General features: G+C 45.0%; 2 protein-coding genes across 2 annotated transcripts in view; one reads left to right on the forward strand and one right to left on the reverse strand.

The window, feature by feature from the left end:
• Window positions 1-230: 230 nt before the first annotated feature.
• LOC104507251 (angiopoietin-related protein 3-like) lies at window positions 231-5,142 on the reverse strand (the record flags this gene model as incomplete). Its single annotated transcript, XM_010148470.1, has 5 exons — window positions 4,577-5,142; window positions 3,644-3,754; window positions 2,676-2,793; window positions 1,817-1,930; window positions 231-326 (listed from the first exon to the last, which is right to left on the reverse strand). Coding segments are annotated over exons 1-5 (937 nt in total), but the record flags the coding sequence as incomplete, so codon positions are not given.
• A 5,574-nt stretch (window positions 5,143-10,716) lies between these two features.
• LOC104507252 (dedicator of cytokinesis protein 7-like) overlaps window positions 10,717-18,217 on the forward strand; it is a gene marked incomplete at its 3' end in the record, with an annotated part of 20,172 nt that continues 12,671 nt past the window's right edge. The window contains exons 1-9 of the mRNA XM_010148471.1: window positions 10,717-10,767; window positions 12,613-12,705; window positions 13,158-13,228; window positions 14,032-14,170; window positions 14,360-14,461; window positions 14,705-14,791; window positions 15,552-15,783; window positions 17,075-17,239; window positions 18,160-18,212. Of these exons, the coding sequence (XP_010146773.1) occupies window positions 10,717-10,767; window positions 12,613-12,705; window positions 13,158-13,228; window positions 14,032-14,170; window positions 14,360-14,461; window positions 14,705-14,791; window positions 15,552-15,783; window positions 17,075-17,239; window positions 18,160-18,212 (993 nt within the window). The remainder of the gene's footprint in view (window positions 10,768-12,612; window positions 12,706-13,157; window positions 13,229-14,031; window positions 14,171-14,359; window positions 14,462-14,704; window positions 14,792-15,551; window positions 15,784-17,074; window positions 17,240-18,159; window positions 18,213-18,217) is intronic.

Genomic DNA, 18,217 nt, shown 5'->3' on the forward strand with positions numbered 1-18,217 from the left:
AATAAATGTAAATATTCTGGCCTTGATTCAGCAAGTTTCTAACCACAGGTTTTAAAGTATGTCTTTGAGAATTTTACCGGGTTCCATTTTCTGGTGTTCTCCCAGCTAGGTGAGCTGTTCAGATCTGACTGCTGGTTTTGTCTGCTCTCATGGGAACACCTTTCCCTAAGAAGACTCAGCTTCTCAAATCAACTGATACAAAGAAAAGACACAAAAAAAGGCATGTTTACCATTGAGGTCACCAAAACCGTTCGTATAGGCATCCCAGGTTTGATTGAAACCTAGTGATCCGTCCACTCTGTTCTGGATTACAGTCCAGGCGCTGCCTGCAGAAGCGAAGGGGAGATAAGTCAGGAGACTGGCTTAAGTGTTTAAAGCCTGAGAGGGGAGATGGATAGCAACTGAGGCCGTCAGCCGCTGAGCTACAGACTGCTCTGCGGGGGCTGCTCTCGTGCGAGCTCGTTCACTGCTGCAGTGGAGAAGAGAAAGGGTTTGCATTGAAGGGAGCTCCATAGGAATCCCATTTGCGCTGCATTTTGCAGCAGACCTGAGTGCACGTGTGCGGAGCTGTAAAGCCTCTCGGCTGTACGGAGAGCAGATGCTCAACTCATCTTGGCCTTATTAACTGTCCGTGAGCGTGCCCGTGTGTGCTCCAGTTTCGAGGCAGAATGAGAGCCTAAATCTTCGTGAAAGAAATTTGAGTGGGTGCAGCTGAGGAGAAGGTGGGGCCATTCACGTGTCCTCTGCCGCACTCGCGGTGACTCAGCTCACTGGTCTGGTTTTGTTGAGCTGCCTTAACTGGGTTTCATTTCTTTGTGAGGGCTGAGAAACACCGACATAGAGCAGATGATAAAAAAGAGATATGAAATGTGCCAGACATTAGATTAGATGGTCAGACTGCCTCTGCTGATAGTGCTTGGCGGCTGGGAACGTGACTCCATGGAAGGCAGGAAGCGTTGGAGGCCGTGCCCATACTAGGGCGTGGGGTCTTCCTCCTGACCAGGTCATGACACCCTTGTTTCAACAAATGTAAGCAAAGGAGCTTTTTGCACAGGGCAACCCCATGCTGCTCTGTTTACTCATCCGAACAAATGACGCTGCCCTGCCACGTTCCTGTCGGTCTGTTCCCAGGCTCCCCAGGTAGCTGTGGAGAAGGGAGCGTGCGGGGAAGCTGAGCAGGACACGCACAGAGCAACACTGCAGGATGCAGCGTTGCAGCCTGAAAAACACAGTGAACTGGCCAAATGCTGGGGGACCTCTGGGTAGTGGCAAAAGGAACAGACTAACGGGGAGGTGCTGTGCATTCTGGCCCTGACAATTCTGGACCTATATGATACGTAGCTACAGACTCATCCAAACATCATCCAGGAATCCTGTCTCCAGGACTCGCCTCTTTGGGTTAGTTTGGTATGTCTAAGTCTCAAGCAATAACCCTTGTTGATGAAACAAAATTTTACTAAGGTGTTTACTATTTCCTTTTTGCTTTTATTCGGAAAAGCTATTTGCGGTTGCAATATAATGGCTATTATAATTGCCATTTTCATTAGCTAAAGGGACTTGGTTTTTTTAATATACTTAATTTATGTCACACGGTTGAAAGTTCTTTCCTTGGTATAAGCAAGAAGTGTGTAAAGAATGAAAGCAGTGTTAAGGAGACTTCAGGATACGGGAAACCTGAGGTCAGAGCACAGACAGGCCAGTAAGAGGATACATAAAGCGTGAGAAGTTTGTGTGTACTTTGGGATGAGGAAGTTTTTTTGGCTTATAAGAAACTACTTCTGCGAAAGTTAGACTGTTGCTGGCATAGTTGTCTTACCAAGTTTCACTTCACAGTAGACATCGAAAGCTTCTGAGCCGTTGGGCTTAATAGTGTAGACACCACTGGACCGCGTGCCGCTGTTGTAGAGAGCAGTGCAGTCAAGAGCAGCACCTGGAAAGTGAGCAGCAGGCCGTTACAAATCCTGGTTTGGATGTGGTAAACTTTAGATCCGGCTTTGCAACTTGAATTTCTATATGGGATAGAGCCAAAACAAAAACTGGAACAATCTTTGTGATGATTTGTATTTTACAATAAATGCCCAGGAATGGACCAACTTCTTTGAGATTGGTAGTGCAGTTGCCAGGTTTTATGTAGGTTGGTCCACCTATATTTTTTATGTTTGGCAGTGTTTCAATTTAGAGAGTTTTTGAAAGTCTGTAAGGCCTAAGACTAGACTCTGGCAAATGGACTTTTCTACCACTTGTAAAGTTCCCAATAAATACCATTCCCATTGCCACAGTTGGATGATGCCTCTTGGCTTTAAAGAAAGCTCCTCCAAATCTTAGAATTAGCCAGTGGGAAGCAAACTAGTTCTGTTCATACGCCCCAAGGCAGTCATCGAGAGCGTCAGACGTGCCAGTGGCAGGATGGTCACAGCACGTGTTGACAAGGGGTGAAGGAGGCTGAGGACAGCATTGCGGCATTATTGGTCGCTGTTTCTGTATGCCACCCCAGAAACAAGTACACGGATAGTGGGGCTAAATAGATGTCAGCATTTTCCAAAGCGTGGCATCCAGCTCCTTTCCACAGCTCTTTTTGCTTTTAGTCTTTGACTATTAAAAACCCCCACAAAAATTTTACAGAGATTCCTGAAAGCAAGGCATCGTGCAGTCCCGTCTGCGAGACGAGGTCTCACCATCAGATTTGTACGTCACAGCCGTGGCGTTGCGCACAGGGAAGGAGATGCCTTCTGGTTCTGTTTGCTCCCCCGGGAAGGAGTTCTCTGCGAGTTCCTGGAGCTCTATGTGGTTTAGCTGAAAGAGCCGTGATTACAGACTGTTAATTTCCCAAGACTCTCAAATGATGAGATTCGTGTAGCAAGCCAAACAGTGTCGTGCAGAGAATTATTTTGATTGTGAATGTAATCCTTTAGGATCCTCAATCTGCAACATAAAAATAACTGTGGAACCGCACTGGTGGATTCCAGTTGCGTGAATGTCAGTTGTGCCTCTGCTCAAACAAGGTAGGGTTCGTGAGGCGAGTAAATGACCCGTTCTCACGAGGTGCACCTTAATGGGCCAACAGGTTTAACTTATTTCCTCGGTTTAACTTATTTCCTCGGATGACATCACTTAGACAAATAATACCAACATCTAAAGAACCCACATTCCTTAGGCGGAAATGCATTTTCCTTTTATAGCCTCCTCTTAGGAATAAACTAAATGGGAGCGTGTTGGTTGTACCCAGCGTTACGGTGACACGTGTTGAACTGCAGAACGTGGCTCCCTATTGGAGTGAATATTGGAAAAGAAGAAAGAGATAGGAAGTAATTGATACTCAGAAGACCAATGGGAGAACAATAATATGATAGATAATAAGAGGAGAAAACCCAGTCAGAAACAATAGAGCAGCCTGGCTCTATAGACTGTTCAGAGCTGTGTTCTTGGTCACTGTTGGCCCTGGCCGTAGCCCCCTGCCTGGCACACAGCAGTCTCTCCCCCAAAGAGGTATGTGTTTGCAGTCAAAATTGTTTGTACCCTCCCCTACGCCCACAAACTGTGAACACGAGGGATGGCTGACCCGAGTGGATGGTTGGCCATTGGCTCCTTCAGTGCTAGGGGAGATGACCAGTTGTGAAAAGAGAAATGGAGATGGTTCCTGTACCTTGTCCTCCAGATCCATTATTTGATTGTGCTGTCTGTCAAGTTGCACGTGCTGATCCTCTACAATTTTGAGAAGTTGCTTGATGTGGTTATCCTGCTGCTCCACAAAAGCCTGAGGACAGGGAGGGAGGGGGGTTGTGGTTAGAAGCAGCAGAAGACCTTCACAACCTTTTGTTGTTGTTATTTTCCTTCCATTTGATTGTCCAGAACAATTAACGTTCTGTGAAGTTGGCCCTTGATTCAAACTAAATGTATGCCACCAGTCAAAAAAGGGAATGATTCCCAGCATTTAGGATATTAACTTGGGATTTAGGAGATCTGGATTCATCTTTTTGCTTTGAAAGGCATACCCAGTATTTTCTCACATGAGTTCTTAGCCTTATTAATGCTTCTGGAAAATACAGTTAATACATCCTTTTCCATAAGAAACCTTGTGCCCATCTAAATACTTGCACTGTACTGACACTGAGTCTATTAACACTTGCAGGGTTCTTTGGTCATGGAGGTCATATAGGTACTATAAATATCCCTCTTGAAGGGTTTAAACTTCCTGGTTTTCTACTGAGCAGGCTTTTTCCAGTGCATCGATTTGTCATGAGCTGATGATGTACAAACCTATGAGCTCAGTAATCACATCACTTTCCTGACTGAAAGTTTTTAAATCATTATCACAGAATTTCTTAAAACTGATTTGCTGAAAAATACCGAAGAAGATAGTGAGCCTTATAATTTCACCATTTTCCCACTGATTTCACTGGGGAATTTTACTGTAAAATAAACAATATTTCAGATTAAGATGCTGATTCTTTTAAGACCATTGCAGTGATTTATCAGTGAAGATGCAGGGAAACATGAGCTGCTCTTGCATAACTACCGATAACAGCATTACCGTTTACTTTGGCTTTGTGTCAGCGGCTTTCACAAGTCTACTTACTTTGAGTGAAGAAATTTCTTTTGTGTCTTGCACTGAAGGCTGGATAATGGCCAGTTTTGTGACTTTGTCTTCCAGTCCCCATACTTTCTCTTGTAGCTGGATTTTGTTTTGTATGAGGTCCTCAATCTTCGAATTCATCTCCTGTGAGAGATTCTTTATCTCTTCATTGTTGATTTGCAGTCTGGCCGTAGTTTGTCTGAGCTGTTCTTCTTCTTCTTTGATTTCACTGGTTTGCAGGGAGAGCTCATAGAAAGACCTATCAAAAATGTAAAGTTTTTGAAAGATGTCATTCATCTGCCCCTTCGTCTTATGGACAAAGTCTTTAAGACCATGCCCAAGCTGGAGGAGTCCATTGGCTAAGATTCGTACATCATCTAGCATGGCAAATCTTGACTTCGTCTCGGGAGACGCAGCAGAATCCAAGGAGGAATAATCCTTCTCAGCTCTAGCCAAAAGAGCAAGTGAGGCAATGAATAGAAAGACCAGAATGATTTTCATGTTTTCTGCTCCTGAGATATGCTTTGGTTGTTCAGGATGCAGAGACTTTTCCTGCTAACAGTTTCTGCTGTGTGACTGTCCTGGGTTGAAGAATTTGATCTATTTATACTGCTCTTACACCTCTTCATTTTCGAAGAGGCAGACCAAAGAGTTGATCATTAAACTGTGTGTATTTGAACGAATGTAACCTCTCTTGAATGTAGGTTGATATCTGGGAAGAGAGACGGGCATGTTGCTGATTAAACTGGTTCTGAACTTTTCCATCTGCCAGACCTTCTGTTATAAAATGTTATTGATGGCGTGGTGTTTTTTACACACCGCTTTTTAATAGATTAATTTTGGGTCATAATCTTGATAAGGGCCTAAATTGCTTCTTGTTTGTGTTGTATGATTCTTTTTATTGCCTCAGGAGTATAAAAGGGTTTACCGTACTTAAGAGCACTGGATGCTGTGTTTCAGGTTGTGCAGCAACTTGATAAGCTATGGGAGGGGAAAATACTCCCAGATGATTCACACAACTTGGTTCTCATCTTGTACCATTTTCTGATGTAACTCATTGTGCTGCAGTGGATTTACTTGTCATCTAGTTCAGATTAAGTGAGAAAGAGGGAATTAGGTCCAGAGATTGCCTGGATGTGATTCTACTATGTTAAGGTTTGTGCAGTAATTTACACCATATAAAACTTATTTTTTAAGAGCTGCTTTCTAGAGGTGAGTGAGATAAATAATCTCACTTATATTTCTCACCTGACCATTCTCCTTACTGTTTAAGATTCACACTACATAAAAGCAAGTCTGCAAGTACTGTAAAATAGATGTCCTGTTCTGCAAAGGATCTCTGTTATATGTGTGATGAAGGGCTGATAATACTCAGGTAACCTCCTCACCCATAGTTAAATAATGTGAAAGTATTCATAGCATCACAGAGCGGTTTGGGTGGGAAGGGACCTTAAAGCCCCCCTAGTCCCCCCCCCTGCCAGGGGCAGGGACCCCTTCCACTAGACCAGGTTGCTCCAAGCCTCATCCAGCCTGGCCTTGGGCACTCCCAGGGATGGGGCATCCACAGCTTCTCTGGGCAGCCTGTTCCAGTGCCTCCCCGCCCTCTCCGGGAAGAATTTCTTCCTGATGTCCCATCTCAATCTGCCCACTTTCAATTTAAACCCATGACCCCTTGTCCTGTCACTCCCTGCCCTTAGGAAAAGCCCCCCCCCCTTTCTTGCAGCCCCTTCAGGCACTGGAAGGGGCTCTAAGGTCTCCCCAGAGCCTTCCTTTCTCCAGGCTGAACCCCCCAACTCCCCCAGCCTGTCCCCATGGCAGAGGGCCTCCAGCTCTCGAAGCATCTCCGGAGCCTCCTCTGGACTCGCTTCTACAGCTCCGTGTCCTCCTGCTGTTTGGGCCCCAGAGCTGGACACAGAACTGCAGGGAGGTCTCCCCAGAGCAGAGATTCAGGTTTATTGTGGTTGGTGCTGCTTATTCAGCGGGTAAGCATTCCGTTGGCGTTGGGCAGTGGGGAGTCTGCTGTGTTCCTGAATCAAGTGCTTCTGGGCGGTATTGTGGTTGGGCTGGGTAGCTGTTTCATCAGGCAGAGTGAAGTAAAAATAGTCTAGTGATGCAGCTGGGAAGCTCAGTCTGCATGGAGACAGCACTGAACAAGGAATTTTGCTAACATGAAATACCGTTTAATCTGTTCTGCTTTGCCTTTTTTATTGGCACTGTATTTTAACTCCACGTGTAAAAGTCTAGCAAGTAGGAATTAAATGATAATCACTATTTTTATTCTTAATTTTATTGTGATAATGAGTGTTTATCATGATGAATTCCCTGATGTGCATGGCATGGGGTTCCAGAGACCTGGCTTTGGCAAGGCTGAGTGCTTGCACAAGGGATGTCCACGAGGTTCTAGTCTGAGAAGCTGTTCAGTGGAAGGCTGTCTCTGCCCTATTAAAAATCTGCATTTTTTCAGGTTGGTTTCCAAAGAAACTCATCAAATCAGTGCTTACTCAACCTTACTAAAAATCTGTCTGAAAAAGCGTGAGAACAATTAGGGTTATTCATGGGACAGTGATCAGCCTGGAGGGTTTGCTTTGCGGCATCATTCCTGCAGCATTTCCTCATTTGGTAATACCAACCGGAATGTGTGAAGAGCTGTTCAAATGAGTAAATAAAACCAAAGCACAACAGGACCTGGACAGCACTTACGGCACTTAGATTGTACCCTTGTGGGAAGTTGTTCTGGTTCTTAACGCTTTAACTTTGAAAGGTTCCATAGTTTTTGCTTTGAATGGTAGACCAAGATACATAATACCTGACAGCCCTATTTAAACACTACCAGTGTTTAAAAAAGTAGGATAAGCACGTGCTTTGGAAGGATTTGTAATTTCTGCAGGGAAACTCATTGGAGTTTCACGTGTGTAGACAAAGTTTAGGCATGTTTTTTATCTGGGCCCGACACTGCTCTGTGATAGGGAACAAAGTGCAGCTTCTGGTATCTGACACAGGGGTTTTGGGCTGCAAAACTTGAAGAACTGGTTGCAAAATGAAAAAAACAAAAGAAGTATAGACTTTCTGCGATCCACTTCAAAGTACTTGAGTGGCTCTGGTTTTACAGCGTTTCAAATGAGTAATTTTTTGTTGTTTTAGCTATTTCTTACAAGAAGTCTTTTCTCAGTTTTGTTTTAAATGGTTTTGAATTTTTCCTAACCCCACCACCTCCAAAAATCTTTATTCTTGGCTTAGTCTTCAAAAAAACATAGGAAGTTACTCCAGAAATAGCAATAACCAAGCAACTGGAGATCATTTAGCAGGTTGGTGCAGCTTGGGAGGTTCCGGCGGGTCACTGTGCGCTGCCCCTTCCTGTGCCGCAGCTGTCACGGCTCAGCTGGTGCAGGGTAACTCGGCAAGCTGGGGGATGACACTACCCTTTAGAAAGGTTTGTTTTCCAAATGGGAAGGGCAGTCAAAATGCTCTGAAGTCAAATATTAAAAAAGCTTGAGTGGCTGCCAAGCACCTTTGCAAATGAGCACCAGTGCCAGTGAAGTCAAGCTTACTACAAAATACCCCTTAGGTGTCACAACTGTCACAGAGTCCGTAAGAAAAGCAGGATGCAGGAAAGCAGAGCGGAGAAAAGCTGCTGCTATGGTTAAGCTGTAAGATTCAGGGGCTGGGGAAACCCCAGGGAGGAATCCTGCCTCTGAGAGCTGTTAGTGCGCTCAAGATGGATATAACAAACATGATCCGGAAGATCTGTCTTGTACCTGGGTGACCCTTATTAAACGGGCTTTAAATGATTTTTATAGTAGGAATAAAGTGAAGAAAAAGGTCTCTGGGTTTTACTGAAAAGGGGAATTTTCATAACAGTTAGACATTCCCTCTAAGAGTTAGGATCAGCTCCTGATGTTTTAATACCTTTATGAAGGATTTTGCAAAATGGCTGCGATCACGTTATATAAATGTTTAGAGGCATGCCCGGTGCCATTATTTCCATGGCTTGGGAAGCCTTTGCACTTTAGCCGTTCGTTTTATGGAGGTAAAAGTACTTTTGAGGTCTGTTTGAGATAATGGTATAAGCTTTGCATACATTTTGCATAGCATTTTAATAAAAGCTCCAGACACGAATCCTTGGGTTTAAAGCTTCTGGCTAAAACTTTTACTGATAGAAATCTGCAAATAGTATCTTCAAAGAGTAGCTGTTACCTGGAAGCGTAAGGACCAGCAGCCCTTTTGTTTAATCTGTGCATACTTAGCATGGTTGTTGGCGTTGCAGTGTTATTTTCATGGTCAATCCCTTCTATACAGCATTGAACCCCCTGGTATGTGACCTCCCCACGATGCCTGCCCAGCAGAAAGTTGCTCTCTCCTCTCGCTTCCCACTGCCTGTGTGTAGTAAAGGGTTTGGGCTGTCGTCTCGTGGTTTCTGAAGGCTGCGTTCAGTGCCAGGCCACTTGCATTGCCTTGGTAAGCATCAGAGCTGCTGGGCCTTTAATCTACACCTCTGCTATCTGGTGACGTCTGCTGAGCCCAGGTACTTGTGCACACAGATAATAAGGTGAGAACTGGAGAAATGTGGTGAATCAGAGGGTTTCCCTCCTGTTACCCTTTTCTGAGAAGTCAGCCTCCCAGGGTGGCTCTTAGGCAGTGGCATCGGTGCCTGAAGAGATTTATAGTGTTCCTATCGGGTGTTCAGCCATGAGTCTCTTTCCATGCCTCCTGTAACTGTGCTTATGGCAGGCAGGAAGTTCTGCAGCTTTTACCTATTCAGGGTAAGGTAAAATAGGAATTTTCATTTGAGATCCCATTCTGATGTGCAAGCGGGGGATGTTTTTTCCCCTCTCTATATGGTAAGTTCTCAACAAAAGTGTGGTGCTTATAGCAGGAAACTGTCTGGAGAGAAGCTGCCTGAACAGGACGAAGCATCCAACTCTCCCCTGTCTTACAGTGGGGTATGTGTATCTGAACTGCCCTAAGCAACATGAGCTTCTTCCTAATGAAATGCAGAATAATCACCCTCGGAGCCTTTTGCATGGCAGGGCCTAGAAAGGCAATGAAAAGGGGAACAACCTGTACATTTCCTCCAGTGCATGTTGTTAAGGATGCAGCAAAAGCCCTGCCTGACATGTAAAATCAGCTCTAATATCTTCTTGTAAGTCTCTAGGACCCTCTTTCTCGGGTGGCATCAAATTGGTGAAATGTCTTCTTTGCTCCCGGGAGGCCAAACCCCAGCAGAAGAGGTGGTCAGAGAACTGCAGGCGTGGTTTAGGCTCGCCTCTGCTCTTCAGCATAAATCATTGCTAAGGATAAGACTGGCTTTAATATAGGGATCCTGTAGCCTGCCTTCACAAATACATTAAATCCTTCTCTTAAGCATTAATAATACTTAATAAAAGTTTTATGAGCAATGTACACTTCAGAGTAAATTTTCATATCCATTTTCATTTAAAAAAGAACATCAAGGAGCGAATGTATTCATGCCAGCGCAAAGTAATTTAGTGGAGTCACAAAAACTGCTCAGGCCCCCTCTGAAATAGTAAGAGAACATTGATTAAAGGAAAGTGACCAATGGGGATGGGATTCAAAAACTTAATTCACCATGAAGGACTTGAAAGGGAAGAAATTCCCACATGCCAGCTAAGCATATTCCTCTGCCTGGAGGGGTGAAAAAGAGCCTGGCTTCATGATGCTGCCCTGTGTAGCCTTCTGGAGCTGTACAGCTGGGCTGCCCTATAGAGGTGTTGCCCTCTATAGAGGTGCTGGCCTAAGGAGGTGCCTTTTTCCTAGAGGATGCCTTAGCACAAACATTAGCCTGTGTCTGTCCGGACGGGGGTGCACACCGGTGGTTGGGTGCTGCCCTGTGTAGCCTTCTGGAGCTGTACAGCTGGGCTACCCTATAGAGGTGTTGCCCCCTGTAGAGGTGTTGCCTCTATAGAGGTGCTGGCCTAGAGGAGGTGCCTTTTTCCTAGAGGATGCCTTAGCACAAACATTAGCCTGTGTCTGTCCGGACGGGAGTGCCCACGGGTGTTGGGGAGCACATGGAGTTCCCATCAGAAACAAGTCCCGGGGTGGGATTCATCTGCTGAAACATTGACGTGTAGCGCAGTGTCAGGCAGGGTAGGGCAGCCCACCTTCCCAGCTGCCGCGCCGGGAGGATGAGCCCAGCGCTGGTGGTTCGGCTGCCCATGGCATCTCAGAGGCACCAGGTACCTTCACTGAGCAACCAAGTCACTGCCCTCCTGACAATCCAAAAAAGGGTCGTCTTCTTGTCAGTCTATTTCCAGCTCTCAGTAGTGGCTGCTTTATTACACTTCAAATGTTGTCCTGCTGTGCTCCTCGCTGCAGTTTTCTGAGCCCATCTGTTGTCTCGTCTCTCTGGGACAAGGAACAGTTGGAAACGACTTACAGATTGTGTTCAGATTCACTGAATAGTTCCCCGAGGGGGTCGGAGAGGAAGGGAACCTCTTTCACCTCCTGCTTTACAAGCCAGGGCTTGTTACAGAATTGGTTGCTTCAGCATCTGAGCAAAATGCAACACGCTAGTGTTTTGTCCCTGGGAGATGCCAGACAGCAATGTGACCCTCTCCCCTGACTGGGGAGAGCATCCCTCTCGGTCACTCCTGTTGGAGCTGCAGGAAGCAGGGTGTCCGAGGGGCAGTGATGCTGGCTGGGGGGGACATGGATATGGGATTTCTAGGCTGACTTTTTAAAGGTGTACAATAATTCATACACTTTTACTTGTCTGGGGGCACAAGAAAGTCCAAATCCTTCGAATAATTATGTTGAGTAGAGTGGTTCAGGGGCTGTTGGCTTTTTGCCTTTCTAGGAACATGCGAGTGACTGTCTGGTATTAAAGTACTTGCTCACAGGGCAGGTGGGGGCGTGGAACAGACAGTTTTGCTGATACTGTGTGAATCCAACTTGCACTTCGTTGGGAAGGAGTCAGGAAGTCTGAGAGGATGGAAAATATTGTAAAATTTTGCATCTTGTCACTGTTGTGTTAAAAGTAAGCACAGACTTGGAGGAATGGACCTGGAAGTGGCCTCTAAAGTGGTCCCCTGCTCCAGGGGGGTTGTCTATAAACCAAACTGGACAGCTGCTTGCCTCATGTGAACTCAGAAGTGAATGGAAAGTGGCGATTTCGCATCCGCCCCGGGCAGTTTGTTCTGGTGCTTAACAAGCCTTACAGCCAGACCATTTTCCCTCGTGTTTAACCAAAATCTCCGGTGCTGCCGTTTCAGCCCGTTACGTCCTGTCGTGTTCCCTGTGGATGTGACAATCACTTTATTACTTGGGTCTTTGCAGCGGTTCTTCGCATACCTGGGGGTGTTGGCATTACCTGCGGCCTCGGCCGTTCCCTCAAAACGAAATGCTCCTGGTCCAGTCTGGCCATCCCCGCTCTTTTCCAGAGCTCCGGACTCTTCTTGCTTCCCCACCCTTCCCCAAGTGTGGTATTCAGGTGTGGAATTGGAACACCATCTCAGTCACTGCAAGGGTGGTGTATCTGCTGGAGGCACAGACACCCATTTAGTTTCATCTGTCCTCAGAGGGGAGGTGTGACCTCAAGTCGGCACGATGTAAGGAGATTTAAAACAATTCAAAAGGGAAAACCAAAAAGGACGGGTCACAAGGACGGTATTTAACAGAAACCACCACTCTGTGTGGAACAAATAAACACTTCTCAGCGCTCTTCTGTTCATATGTTTTCTTTCCACTTGAACTTCTTAGGTTGTAGAATCACTGTTAAATTTTTAAATTTTTCAAGTACCCTTATAAACAGGAACTATTTCGAAATATGATGGCAGTTAAAAAGGATACGATTTTTGATGTCTAAAACAAGGGGTTACTATCACATTGCGTCTGTGGGTGTGCACTTGTGTTGAAGAGAAAACCTTCTGGCTAATGGAAAATGTCAAACCCTTCACTTTGAGTCTTCCCATAGAGGCCTAAATAATGGCGTTAATAAAGGCGTGAACCCTCTCATTCTCACATGGAGATGCTCACTCGATGCCTTTGTCTCTCGCAGGAATCTTCTTTATGTCTATCCCCAGAGCCTTAACTTCGCCAACCGCCAAGGGTCTGCCAGGAATATCACTGTGAAAGTCCAGTTCATGTACGGAGAGGACCCAAGCAATGCTATGCCGGTGAGGGAAGCGCTGTGCTCCGTGAGAACGCTGCGTGCCGATAAGGCAGAGTGCACGTTGCAGTTGTAAAATCCCTGTGTTAAAGAAAACCTCTCTGAAATACATAAGTCTGGGGGAATACAAAATTGCAGTATTTCAGAACAAAGAGTACATTTCATAAAGAGTTTGCAAAGTAACGCTATAGTAGCTAGTATTTTAACCTGAGATGTTTGCAGGGGACACCCTTGTGTTTGGAACAACATCTTTGCTTCCACACCAGAACAATGAAAGGTGACTCTTGGGTGACAGTAAAGCCTTGCGCGTAAGAGAAGGGGCCTGCAACGGGGAGATGCCACTGTACTCAGCTGCGCAGACTCATGAGCGGAGCTGCAAATGCCTCTGCAGGATGATGGAACGAATTCTTGGCACAGTTTTATAGGTGGATTTCTCTGTGGTTTTTTTCTTTTTTGCAGGTCATCTTTGGCAAATCTAGCTGTCCTGAATTTTCCAAAGAAGCGTACACAGCTGTAGTATATCACAACAGGTAAAACACATGGCAGCTTGTGAAGGGACCTGGCCCCGTATGGATAGGATGATTCCACCCAAGGGAAGCGTTACCAGTGTGAAAGTGGAGTAACTCACCAATGGCTCCATCTCAGGGTTAATTATTTAACAGCGGCTATCCACACAGCACCCACAACTAGTGCGGCGTCAGTCGATGCTGACGGTAGGGATTAGGGATGACGAGGAGCCGGGGTCGGCGTTCGCTCTAGTACAGATCAGCACTGTGTCGGGGCTGTCAGCCTGAGCACGTAGCCCAGCTCAGCAGATGCTCTAAGTGCAACCGTCAGGTTAGTAGTCGTGAAGATTCACGTTAGGAACTCATGTTAGCGTCTGCCTTCTTGTTTTGCTGGAGCCTTTGAGGCTTCAGTAACAAATCCTGAGAATAATTGCATTGCAGCTGGCATCAGGAGTGCGGAACCTGGCCGTAACATGTTGATAGTCTCTGTAGCTGTACTGGGGAGGGATGTATGGGGGAGAGTCCCACAGGTCGGGGCTGTGGCGGTCTCCACCTTGAGACAAGAGTTCATTGCTCATGTGGGGCAGCGTGGTTCTGAGTGCCCGTGCGAGGTGGGGGCTGCCACTTTCCATTCTGTGGGCTGTGAATGCATATTCAAAGTTTTGCCAGTCCTTGGTGATCAGAAAGTGAAGCTTTAATCCCTTGGGATAGCCCATATACCTCCTTCCCTCCAGATCCCTTAGCTCAAAGGGTTCAGTCTTGAGCAGAAGCTCGTAAACCGCGCTGTTTGTATTATCGACTCAGCTGAGGGTCTGGTCTTTGCACAGATCACCTGATTTTCACGAGGAAATCAAGATCAAGCTTCCAGCCACTTTAACCGATCACCACCACCTGCTTTTTACTTTCTACCATGTCAGTTGCCAACAAAAACAAAACACTCCCCTGGAGACGCCAGTTGGATACACCGTGAGTGTCTTTCAGTCTTTGTTGTTCAACACAGGATGTATTTATAATGTGTTTGGTTGCAGTTCATTTAGCATCCCTGTCAACTCCTAGGCCACTGCAGAACTGAGAATTTGACAGGGAAACCTGCAGAGTTCAAGGAAACCTGAAAAAGTTTTTGTTTTTTCTTTTGTTAATTCCTTCTTTTTAAAGTGGATACCGATGCTTCAGAATGGACGGTTAAAGACTGGTCAGTTCTGCCTACCTGTTTCATTGGAAAAACCTCCACAGGCTTATTCAGTGCTTTCTCCGGAGGTGAGTTGTTCTTCCTGCTAAAATCAGCAGGAGCATACTTCTCTTAAAAAGGGATAGAGCGTATGTGTACGTATGAGTGTGCCTGTGCGCACATGTGTCTGTAACTCTTAGAGGTTATTTACTTCTTAAAGACTGTGAAGTTTAGACAGTTGTGTGTTTCTCTGTGATCTGACAGCAAGAAGGCAAGTGTAGTTCCACGAGCCTTAGCTCTGCTTTCTGTCACATCCTGGCTCATCTTTCCAGGTTCCACTCCCTGGAATGAAGTGGGTGGACAACCACAAAGGAGTTTTCAACGTAGAAGTTGTTGCTGTATCATCCCTCCACACTCAGGTAAATGCTAAGAGCAGCCATTGTAATAAAAAAAAGAAAAAGACTTTGATAGTCTTTTGACAGCAGAAATGCTGTCAAAATTGATACTGTGAAGAGTGTAATAATGACTTGTAGTGAAATTACGATCTCATTTTCAGTTCTGAGCCAGCAGACCTGTTATTCCACATTCTGCTGTGAGTATATCTGAGAAGTTCTGCTTCAAAATACGAGCAGTTTGGCCTTTATTCACAAGGGGTGAATGGCCAACAGTGTTTTCAGACCTCAGACTGTTGTGTTTAATACAACAGGTCTAACATACAGCCCAGGCATATGATGTTTTCTTGTTTTTACCTTCCCCTCTGCCTCTTCTGTTTCTCCATGTGGTTTTCACCTGTCTTTCTTTCATTTGAAAAGAAAGATGGCAATCATTTTGACTAATGATTTCAATTTCTGTTTTATTAATCCCCAGTATGTCATTTTGATGGGTTTTTGTGTTTTATTTGTGCTGTAAATAGTAACATGATTTCAGTGCGCTTTTTTGTCTGTTTTTCTAAGAATACACAGTCTGTGGGTCCTCTAGTTTTGCCCTGACAGCTTCTGAACATTGGCTAATTGCAATTGAATTAGACATAAAGATGTTGAGTTTCTGCTGGTCTTGTGAGATTAAATGGTCAGAGAGAAGAATGAGGGAGAGAATCCCTCTGTGAGGTACAAATCCGTAGAAAGTGGAGTTACTTTTGGAGCTTCTTGCTGATTATTGGGTTTTTCTGCTTGTGTGTAGGACCCTTATCTTGACAAGTTCTTTGCACTTGTCCATGCTCTGGATGAGCACATGTTCCCTGTGCGAATAGGAGACATGAGAATTATGGAAAACAACTTGGAAAATGAACTGAAGAGCAGCATTTCAGCTTTAAATTCCTCTCAGCTGGAGCCGGTAGTGCGATTTCTTCATCTCCTGCTTGACAAACTGATTCTTCTGGTAGTAAGACCTCCTGTCATTGCAGGCCAAATAGGTATTCTATTTAAGTTTTATAGAGAATTACATAGCTGAAAGTTTGACACTTCCAATTTTACCCTATTTATGTGGAAATAAAAAAAGTCTGGGTTCATGCTTTATTTTAGCGCCACTAATATACCATGTATCTTCAAAATAAAACATGCTGGCATCCAGATCAGTGGTGGTACACATGGAGCGGTATTCAATACGGAGGTTTTCAAGAATGATGAGTAATCTGGTGTCCCAATTGAGACGCCAGAAAGGGGCCTGATTCTCCTGAGGTGGATGCTCAGCATTTTCTCATCACTGGAGCCTGTTCGGGTGTTTCCATGCTGACATTCAGAAACTGAGAATTTCAACCTTACTAGTCACCTTGAAAAATCTTGAAGTTGGTAAGAGGAGAAGATACACATGCTCCGTGTTCCTCGAAGTTGTGGATCTGATACTGTCAGTGTGAATAATCCCTCCTTTTGCTCCCTGTTATGGGCCATGCTCTGGCAGTACCAACAAAAACCTTAAGTGAAAGTCAGGATTAGGTCCTTAGAATTTAAAACAGCAGTTGGGATTTTTTGTAGGAAACTTGAGTTTGGATATGATGGAATGTAGGTGTTTAAGACTGCTTTAAAAACAGCAATCATTTATTTTAGAAAGGTTTTCTTTCTGGGGAAGATTTTGTTTGAACTTTTGTTTGACATTTTAAAGCTCTCTCACTCTTTGTTTTGTGTTGGTTTAGTTTGCCCGGATGGAGCATCGAGGACATTAGTGCCTCGTTTTTAAAAGACCTAAGTTTTACAGTCTCCAGCTGCTGCCTGCTTCATTCGTAATTTGTTTAGAATATTTACCTCAGTCCGTGTGTAGGTTTCTGTGCTCATTTTTAGAACAGATTTTTTTTCCAGGACAGAATGGAATTGTTCTTTTCGATACCGTTTCTATTTTGGTGAAGGCTTAAATGGAGGAAATAATTAACCCAGAAAAGTATGATAAATGCCCAAAGGATATTGTCCATCAATTAAACAAGGACTTGATCTTGTTACCATTGCAGTTGATGACCAAAATTGGGCTGATTCCAGAAATCAGGCCTAAATTCATTATATTTTTTATTAGAAAAGTGGAAGCTTATCACTGCAACACCTGTCTTCCTGACAAGCTGTTTATTAGACCTACTTCCAAAACCAGGTTCAGTTTTTCATGAGAAATGCTTGCTAGACTCTTAACAAGCTTCACCATTTATCTTTTAGAAGGTGGAGGAAATGCACATTTCAGGCTTTGCCGCAGTCTAAACCAAACTCCTCACTTATTGCTTTCAGTTAACCTGGGCCAAGCATCCTTTGAAGCGATGGCATCAATCATAAACAGACTTCACAAGAACTTGGATGGAAACCAGGACCAGCATGGCAGAAACAGCCTTCTCGCTTCCTATATTTATTATGTTTTTCGCCTACCAAATACCTATCCCAACTCACCATCACCAGGTAGCTCTTTTTTCATTTTATTTTGAGGCACAGTTTGTTAAAAGCAAGCAGAAATTGCTTGCTGGCAGGTGCTCCTGAGCTCCGACTGCATGGCTGATTCCCTGCCAGGACCTCTTATTAACTTTCTCTATGATCCAGCGTAGTCATTTACAAGATGAATTTAATTACAGTTAGCCATGTCAGAGATTTAACTATTTGATGAGCTTAAATAACGGTGTCACCGCTGAAAGATCATGAGGCTAGATTATGGCAGAACACTGGGTTTTTTTAGTTTTGTTTTCTGAAGCAAGTTGGACAGGTGTGGTATGCTCCTGGCCTGTCATGTTTCCCAGTCTCCCTCACCAGTACTTTTGTACTTTTATCCAGTTCCAGCAAAAGTTGAAACACTGGCAGAGGAGTGCGAAATACCTGAAACTACATGTCTGGTCACGGGAGGGAAACGAATTAATTCCATCTCTGCTGAGAACAAGGGGAATATCTCTGAGGGGGAGGAGTCGGTGTGAATGCCCGCCATGGAAAACTGGGCTTTGGAAGGGCTATTGTGCACAGCACTTGCGTCCTGCATGGAGTGGAAAACCTCTGAGAGGGATTGGGAAGGTTGTGTGCTTAAAACTCTGCCCAGTTCTTCAGTGGTTTTCGAGTCTGAGGTCTGGAGAGCATCCCTTCAGCTAAAGACATACCTCAGGCTGGCTGTCTGAATCCACAGGGAGCTTCCTGCTTCCCACAGATCAGTGGATAAAAACGCTTTTCAATCCCATTCCTTTCTGGAAAACCAGGCAAGGGTAGGCACGGGGAAGATTTCATTACGGGCCAGGCAGTCTGGTTATACAGAGGGTTTGCTGCATCGGGCTGGGGTAGAGCAGCATGAGATCAAGGCTCTGAGTGATGGTCTGACAGGATGTTCTTTCGTGCACCCGCAGGTCCGGGGGGCTTAGGGGGGTCGGTGCATTATGCCACCATGGCTCGATCAGCTGTCCG

The sequence above is a fragment of the Eurypyga helias genome, unplaced genomic scaffold (assembly GCF_000690775.1).
Source record: "Eurypyga helias isolate BGI_N326 unplaced genomic scaffold, ASM69077v1 scaffold10683, whole genome shotgun sequence".
NCBI lineage: Eukaryota > Metazoa > Chordata > Aves > Eurypygiformes > Eurypygidae > Eurypyga > Eurypyga helias.